Source organism: Hylobates moloch, unplaced genomic scaffold (assembly GCF_009828535.3).
Source record: "Hylobates moloch isolate HMO894 unplaced genomic scaffold, HMol_V3 SCAFFOLD_14, whole genome shotgun sequence".
NCBI lineage: Eukaryota > Metazoa > Chordata > Mammalia > Primates > Hylobatidae > Hylobates > Hylobates moloch.
This window is the reverse complement of record NW_026652289.1, coordinates 53905163-53913484: the sequence shown is the minus strand read 5'-3', so window position 1 is coordinate 53913484 and position 8322 is coordinate 53905163. Positions and strand designations below refer to the sequence as shown.

The 8322-nt window shown below is 53.8% G+C and overlaps 1 protein-coding gene across 4 annotated transcripts in view; it reads right to left on the bottom strand.

Annotated features, from left to right (window-relative positions):
* Window positions 1–250: 250 nt before the first annotated feature.
* LOC116481900 (cytochrome P450 1A1) overlaps window positions 251–8322 on the bottom strand; it is a 35229-nt gene continuing 27157 nt past the window's right edge. Inside the window, exons 1-7 of one of the 4 annotated variants that reach the window (XM_032174929.2) lie at window positions 6102–7210; window positions 2945–3798; window positions 2263–2389; window positions 2088–2177; window positions 1874–1997; window positions 1642–1728; window positions 251–1449 (exon numbers count right to left, since the gene is read on the bottom strand). In XM_032174929.2, the coding sequence (XP_032030820.1) occupies window positions 1164–1449; window positions 1642–1728; window positions 1874–1997; window positions 2088–2177; window positions 2263–2389; window positions 2945–3769 (1539 nt within the window). In that variant the 5' untranslated portion in view covers window positions 3770–3798; window positions 6102–7210 and the 3' untranslated portion in view covers window positions 251–1163. Of the gene's footprint in view, window positions 1450–1641; window positions 1729–1873; window positions 1998–2087; window positions 2178–2262; window positions 2390–2944; window positions 3799–6101; window positions 7211–8322 lie in introns of those variants that run through there. The other 3 variants (XM_032174930.2, XM_058427987.1, XM_058427988.1) reach the window with 3 other exon arrangements.

Below are 8322 nucleotides of genomic sequence, written 5' to 3'. Positions count from 1 at the left end.
AAAATGGTGCCACTGCACTCCAGCCTGGACGACCTGGGGCACTTGTCTCAAAAAATAGTCTTGTCCCTCAAACAGACTGCCTAAGTGCAGCAGCTTCACCTCTTCACTCCTACCTCCTCTTCTTCCTCTCTACAGCAAAACCCAACACAGAATGGGGTTCAGGGTGAGTATTTAGTTGAGTGATAAATCATTTAATATTCAAAACGTCTCCACCTATAGGATTTCTGAACAATATCTTTATTTAGCTCAGGTAGCTGTTCTTACACATTTTTAGATACTTGGGTTAGAATTTTCCCTATTACATTAAATCAATGGTTCTTAAGCTCTTATGCAAGCATGCAAGCACAATGCAGGCTAGAATAGAAAGATTGTTGTGTACAAACATTAAAAATAGACATTTTATTACAAGAGTGTAGAGAAGGGAGACCAGTAGAAAGTAATTGAAATACCACCCCCTCACTCCAGCCCTAGTCCTGGTGCCTGGATATGTGCACTCCCTGTGCGCTGTGCTCCCCATAGACACAAGTCCCCAGCCCCTCCTGGACAGCAATAAGGGTCTTACAAGGCCAGAAGGCAGCCCTGTTTGTTCCTGCCTGCAGGAAGGGCAGAGGAATGCGATGTTCCCAGGAACTGTGTCCTAGAGCCATAGAGTCAGATTGCTCAACCTAGTTCAAGCAGTGAGACTACCTCTGTGCCAGTATCCTGGGCTGTCTCTTCCCTTCACTCTTGGCAGCTCCCAATTGTCAAAGATTCGACAAGGTCCTGGTTTGGCCAGTTCTAATTTGCTCAAGCCAGTCAGCACCCCCACAGAGCCACCTAGCTACTGGGCCCAGGGGCTTCCAGAGAGTTCTTCAGAGCTTCTCTGAGGCCTAAGGACCTCCTAACCCTAGCAGGCCACCTGGCTCAAGCACAACTTGGGAAGTCTCCATCAGCATCTAGGTGGCCCTGTTTTACCTGTTGTCTCTGGAGGGTGTGCAGAGGCATGTCCACGGTAGGGGCAGGCAGGATCCCTTAGGCTTCCCCACAGCCCAGATAGCAAAACTGCAGCCAGATCAGTGTCTGTGAGTTTCAGGCTGAACCTTAGACCACGTAGGCCAGCCCGCTGGTCTGGCTGCCCAACCAGACCAGGTAGACAGAGTCTAGGCCTCAGGGCTCTCAAGCACCTAAGAGCGCAGCTGCATTTGGAAGTGCTCACAGCAGGCATGCTTCATGGTTAGCCCATAGATGGGGGTCATGTCCACCTTCACACCCAGTGGCACACTGAATTCCACCCGCTGCAGCAGGATGGCCAGGAAGAGAAAGACTTCCCAGCGGGCAATGGTCTCACCGATGCACTTCCGCTTGCCCATGCCAAAGATAATCACCTTCTCACTTAACACCTTGTCAATAGCACCATCAGGGGTGAGAAACCGTTCAGGTAGGAACTCAGATGGGTTGACCCATAGCTTCCTGTAACCAGAGGGAGACAGTTGAAGTGGCAGCTCAGGGCTCAGAAGCATCAAGTGAATGGAGCTCCAGCCCCAAAGGATAGAGGACAGGCAAGCAGCCCATGGACAGGAGGATCAATGCAATGATTGTATTAATCAGATATAAGAGCTTAAGAGGGTGGACCCAGCCTTTCTTCTGCATCTCTGAACTTACTGGTCATGGTTGATCTGCCACTGGTTTACAAAGACACAACGCCCCTTGGGGATGTAAAAGCCTTTCAGACTTGTGTCTCTTGTGGTGCTAGGGAGAAAGGAAGCTCTGTCAGGCTCAGGGCAACAGGCAAATCTCCCTGTCTCCCATGCCGTGTCCCTCCCACTAACCCTAATCGGGTATGTGGTCCAGAGTAAGACAAGTAACAGACAGCAGTGGCTCCATGGGGCCTTACCTGTGGGGGATGGTGAAGGGGACGAAGGAAGAGTGTCGGAAGGTCTCCAGGATGAAGGCCTCCATATAGGGCAGATGGGATCTGTCAGAGAGCCGGGGCCGCCGCGACCTGCCAATCACTGTGTCTGCAGAACACGGGACAAGATGGATGCAGGGGCTGCCTAGACCTGGCCAGGCCCCTGGCATTGACCCATTTGAAGGGAGCCACTACCTACCTAGCTCCTCTTGGATCTTTCTCTGTACCCTCGGGTTCATCACCAAATACAAGAGGCTCCAAGAGATAGCAGTTGTGACTGTGTCAAACCCTGGACAGGGTAGAACAGAAGAAGTTAGGCAGGCAGCAGGTCAGGGCACTTGAGCACAGCAAGGACACAATGGGGTAACTCATACCAGCTCCAAAGAGGTCCAAGACAATGTTAATGATCTTCTCATCTGACAGCTGGATATTGGCATTCTCATCCAGCTGCTTCTCCTGACAGTGCTCAATCAGGCTGTCTGTGATGTCCCGGATGTGGCCCTTATGTAGGGAAAGTCCACAGGTGAGCAAGATCTCAAACCCAGAGCTACCTCTCCATCCAGGTCTGGTCCTTCACTATTCCTAGCACATTTTTTCTGGAGGTGATGCCCCCTGAGGCTGTTGTCCCAGCTTCTGTCTGCCTCTGCAAGGCTCTCTCCTACTACCTTAGAATGCTGCTAGCCCCAACTCAAGGGACATCTGATACACAGCATCTTGTACTGTTATCACCTGGATGTGCTCTTTATCTTCTTCCTATTATGAGGCCAGGAGATGAACTCTTTAACTCTTCCTGGCTCCCTCAACAACTGCCCCAGGGTCCTGCATGTAATGGCTCTTCCGTGGCTATTGCTGTCTGTGGAAGCATGGAAGGGTTAGTCAAGAAAAAGTTCTATTTCCCTGCCAAGGAAGAAGACTATTCTACAACTGGCTTCAAGATCCCAGGTTGAAGTCTTCCTGAGAACTTGCCAAGCCCCATGCAGTTCCTCTTACCTTTGACCTCCCAGGCCCTGATGCCATCTGCTTCCCACCACCCACCTGCCTTTCCCCAGACTGTACCCTCTCAAAGGTTTTGTAGTGCTCCTTGATCATCTTCTGCATGAAGCTGTAGAACTTCTCATTCAGGTCCTTGAAGGCATTCAGGGAAGGGTTGGGCAGGTAGCGAAGAATAGGGATGAAGTCAGCTGGGTTTCCAGAGCCAACCACCTCCGTGAAATTATTACTCAGGTTGACTAGGCTAAGCAGTTCTTGGTCGTTGTGGTCATAGCGCCGGCCAAAGCAAATGGCACAGATGACATTGGTCACTGATACCACCACATACCTGTAGGGGTTAAAGTGCCCAGGCCCTGCCATCAGCTCCTGCAACGTGCTGATCAGGACCTCAGCCTCTTCGCTCACATGCTCCTCCAGGTAGCAGGAGGATGAAGAGGCTGGGTCAGAGGCAATGGAGAAACTTTTCAGGCCATTCTGGGCCAGGCGCCGGCGGGCAGCCCACACTGGTCCAGAGTCTGGGCTGAAGGACATGCTCTGGCCATTACTGATGAGGGTGAAGGTGTAGAGGTCGGGCCGGCCCTTGAAATCATCGCCCTGCCGCACCAGGGCCTGCCGGATGGTGTCCAGGCCGCTCAGCACCAGCACGGGTGTGGAGCCAATGCGGATCTGCAGCACGTCCCCATACTGCTGGCTCATCTTTGACAGTGCCAGGTGAGGGTTCTTCCCCAGGGTCAGCATGTGCCCGATCAGAGGCCAGCCCCATGGCCCTGGTGGATTCTTCAGGCCTTTGGGGACCCGAGGTCTTAAGGCCCTGATTACCCAGAATACCAGGCAGAAGATGACAGAGGCCAGAAGAAACTCTGTGGCCGACATGGAGATTGGGAAAAGCATGATCAGTGTAGGGATCTTGGAGGTGGCTGCTGAGAGAAGGTGCAGAAAGAAAAAAAATCAAGCCATCAGACTGGGGGATGAGTAGAGCCAATATCTAGAGTGTCAGGGAAAGGGGAAACCTTTCCACCAGAACTGCTTACTGGGCATGAAGAAGAGGATGAGGTGGGGAGAAGTTGTTGACCTACCACTGTGGGCTAAGAATTTCACAGTCATTGTTCATTCAGCCCTGGCCACAAATCTATGAAGTAGCTTGCAGTGAGGCTCAGAGAAGGTAAGTAACTTGCCCAAGGTCACACAGCCAAAGTGTTGGGTGCAGACTCCCAAGCCAAGTTGCCTAATTCCAGAATGCTTTCTCTTAACTGCTGTACCAATCTAAAGTGACATCTTCCAATGTCAATTGGTGATTTCCACATAGTACCAGTACTGTTATTTACTTCACATTTTCCTAAAATCAACTTTAAGTCTATCTACATATCATCATAAACAATATCTGTGTGAAAGTACAAGTTTGATTTTTCCCCTAACACATTAAAATAAACACATAATCAATGTGTATCACCCCGAGTCCTACCCACCACACTTAGGAAAATCATGTTCTCAGGGGAATTAGGGATCATCTGATCCTTTAGCCTCATTTAACATTTGGGGGAAGCAGCGCTGACTTGCCCAAAGTCCCCCAGCAATCAGTGACAGAGCCAGGACTCAGACTCCTTAGAGACACTTCCCTGGAAATTCCCAGCTGCTGTCACATGTACCTCCTTTTGAAGAGTGGTCAGATCAATGAAGGAATTTTCCCAGAACCCTCAGTTCTCTGCTGCTCAATCCCAGCATGCAGGAAATCCCACCAGACCCCAGGACAGAGTGAGGAAGAGATAGGGGACAGGATGGCCACTTCCCAAACCACATTGCTCTCAGCCCCAGCTCTCTGAGTTCAACTGATCCACAGTTTAAAGGCAGCTGGAGACCAGCTAGATTGAGCGCTTTAGTCAGAGAAATCCAGGCCAGGGTTTTTTTTTGGCTCAATTCTCAGTGAATGAACAGTTTGGACCTCCCCCTTTTGCAGGTTACCAGAGAGCAGAGAATAAATGGAAGGTTCCCACTAGGCTGTAAGAAAACCCCAGACTGGAATCAGGGAAATCAGGAATGGATCTAAACTGAAAGGAAACTGAGGCAATACTTTCGCTGTAAGCTTGACCTAAAAAGGGTGTGTAAATTCATAAACCACTCTCTCCAACATGTCAGGCATCTCTGCCTGCTACCCTGGACTGGAGGTCAGTAGACCCAACATTCTAGTCAAAGTGATCTTGAACCGCACATTTTACTTTTCTGGGGTCCAATTTCAACACCTGAGAGAGGGTAAGACAAGATCTCTCAGTTCAGAGTACCCAGCTGGATCCAGAGGGAAGAGAAAACACAGATCTGCTGTGGGGAACCTGACAGTCTTACCAGTGAGGCTCCCCACAGGAGAACCTCATAAGACAGGGAGATGGATGGTTCCTACCACAAGTATTATAGTGGAGGCAGGCTTCCTGGAGGGACTAAATATCAAAGCACACTAGATCCCCGAGTCAACAGGGGACAGTGCCAGGCTTTGGTGTGCTATGGTGTCCTCTTCTGCACAATGGGTATCCCAAGGACCTGCAGCCTTTGTAAGATGGTAGGAGGCCAAGGGAGATGTGACTGATGAGTTTTTAGGGACTGGTATTTCCAGCTCCCTGCAGTTGGCAATCTGTCACCCTGATTGTCTCCCAGCAAAGGACAAAGAAGATGGTCAATGAAATAGGAAAGGCCTGGGACTCCTGCACAGGTCTGCCTCTATTGTCCCAGCTGTCTAGGACATCTCAGCACTGACAAGCCACCCTTGGGAGGGTAAAATCTGCCAGGGGTAGCTTCTTAGGCTAGGGCAGGGTACAGCCGGTAAGAATCCAGCCCACCCCCTCCATCAACCCAAGGAGAAGCCCCTGTCATCAGAAAGCCTGAGGGAGGGGCTGCACATATTCCAGCCTGCCAGGTGGCCCTGATGGGGAAGCCCCAAGGTGGGCAGAGAGTCACTCACTAGAGGATGGAGCTGGAGCCTGGGTCCTTAAGTCCTGAATGAGATGCCATCTGTATCTAGAGGTCTGGTACCAGCTGTGGGACCATGGGCAAGTCCTCCTCTTCCCCTGGCCTCAGTTTCCCCACTAGGGGGCTAGACTGCCTGGTCACTAAAAACACTCTGAGCCTCCCTTTTTGGAGGTGCTAGACAGGTAGCTACCTAAGAAGTCCTAGAGGCACCAAAATGCTCCTTTTATTGGGAGAGAAGGGGCAAGCCAGAAGCCCCCCAGCAACTCACCTGTGGCTGTAAGGAGGTACTGAGCTGAGCTGGGAAGGGTGGACTCTTGGAGCCTGGGATCACAAGGATCAGGGAAGGTTCCAAGGAACTGTCACCTTCAGGGTGAGGGTGAAGGCACTGCCACCTTTATAGGCGGGCTTGTACGTGTGGCCACGCCTCCTTCCCTGGAGCGAGCTGAGATGGAGGGAGGAGCAGCCTGAACCGGGCTGGTCTCTCTGGGATAGGAGAGAAAGGTGGCGGAGGGCGGGGGGCAAGAACCCACTATGGCACTATGGGACACCTCATCTCGGTGCCTGTACACAGAGGGGTGAGGGCTGGGGACACCTGGAAGCCCCAATTCCAAGGCGTCCCAAGGGCAGTGCAGAACCCAGCCGAGGAAGGGGTTTGAGGGAGAAGTCCCAGGACAGCCCGAAGAGAGGGTACGGGAAGCTCCATCCTGGGGCGCGGGGACTCCTCTTCGTCATTTTTGCACCCACTGTAACGCTGGGCGTGCCGATGCCTCCCCAGCGCTACAGCCTACCCGGACTCGGCAGGCGGGGGCGGGGCTGCCCCGTGGTGACCTTCTTCCCGGGGTTACTGAGTCCCAGCTCGCGTGAGAAGCGCTGCGACCCCAGCCCTGAGGTCACGGGGGCCGGAAGGCCACAGGCGCCGCGGGGCTGGCCTTGTCCCCCAGAGCCCGGGCGACTAGCTGAGGTTCGCGCCTCTTGATTGAAGGATCGGAATGGATGGCGAAGGCGCAGGCGCGCTGAGCGCTCACTAGCGGCTCCTCGCCGCCTCTAGGACCGCCTTAGTCCTGATTGCAACCCGCGGTCCCTCCAGCCAGGACCCACCGGCCCTTGAGGGTTCTTCTTGGCTCCCGGGGTTGCTAGTGCTTTGATTGGCGGAGCACAGAAATCCGGCGGCGGGGGGCCAAGGAAAGACTTTGGGGCCCAGGGACCACGGAGGGGGCACCTGGCGCGGAGCCCCCACCCCACCCCCGGCTAGCTTGCGTGAGCCGGCGACATCCCTCTAGGGGGCAGAGGTCAGGCGGCCCGTCCCCGCCCCACCTGGCCCGGGGGCGCGGTGCCCAGGCGTTGCGTGAGAAGGACCGGAGGCCCGCGCAGCCACCCGGCCGCCCCATTCCCCGGCCCGGCGCGGGTCTCGCAGTCACGCGAGGGGGGAGGGAGTCGGGGCGGGGCTCTTAAAGGGCCAGCCTCGCGCGCGGCGTGGGGTTGGGGTGGAGGGAAAGGAACTGTCGAAGGGTGGCGGGTGCGCGATTGAATAAGGGGGTGCGGTGCAAAGGGTCTAGGTCTGCGTGCGGCTTCTGCCTGCAAGGAGAGGCAGCCTGCATGTGTCCGCATTTTCGGTCCACGCCTGTGGCACGACACGAAGCCCCAGTGCCACCTGGCATGGCCTAGCTGCCTGCCTCCGACGCTATCCCGCCCTCCGGAGCCTTCCTGTTACAGGGTTTCCAAGAAAAAAAAAAAGTTGTATTTGCGTGCCTAGCTCAACCTGGCCCCAACTAACATCGTTACCCGCCATCCCCAACGTGCTCCCCAACCCGGTGGCACCACCATCCGTCGCTGGTCCAGGCCAGAAAATAATCCCCTCACCTCCCATTCCGGTTATATGCGGCCTCGTGCATTGCACAAATATTTACCAAGCAACTACTATGTGCCAGGAGCTGTTCAGAGGCGCTGGCGATTGACAGAGAAGGGAACACAGCTGACAGCACTCCTAATCTCGTGGAGTTTACATTCTGATGGAAGGAGACAAGTAATATGCCCCAAATCTAGAGAATGTCAGAGGGTAAAAAGTGCGGTTGAAAAAAATTAAACAGAAAAGGCGTAGGGATTACGTGAGGGCAGATTGCAATTCAAAACAAGGTGGTCAGAGAAGGCCTTGCGGAGAGAGGCAGGAGTGTGGAGTCAAGAATCAATGCGCATAGATATCTGGATAAAGAGTGTACCTGGGCAGGTGCGGTGGCTCACGCCTGTAATCCCAGGACTTTGGAAGGCCGAGTCGGGAGGATCGCCTGAGGTCAGGAGTTCAAGACCAGCCTGGCCAATATGGCAAAACCCCGTCTCTACCAAAAATACAAAAATTAGCCGGGTGTGGTGTCACTCGCCTGTAATCCCAGATGCTGAGGCGGTGAGGGGGAGTTGGGGAGAGTGGAGTCAGGCAGGAGAATTGCTTGAACCTGGGAGGCGGATGTTGCAGTGAGCTGAGATCGCGCCACTGC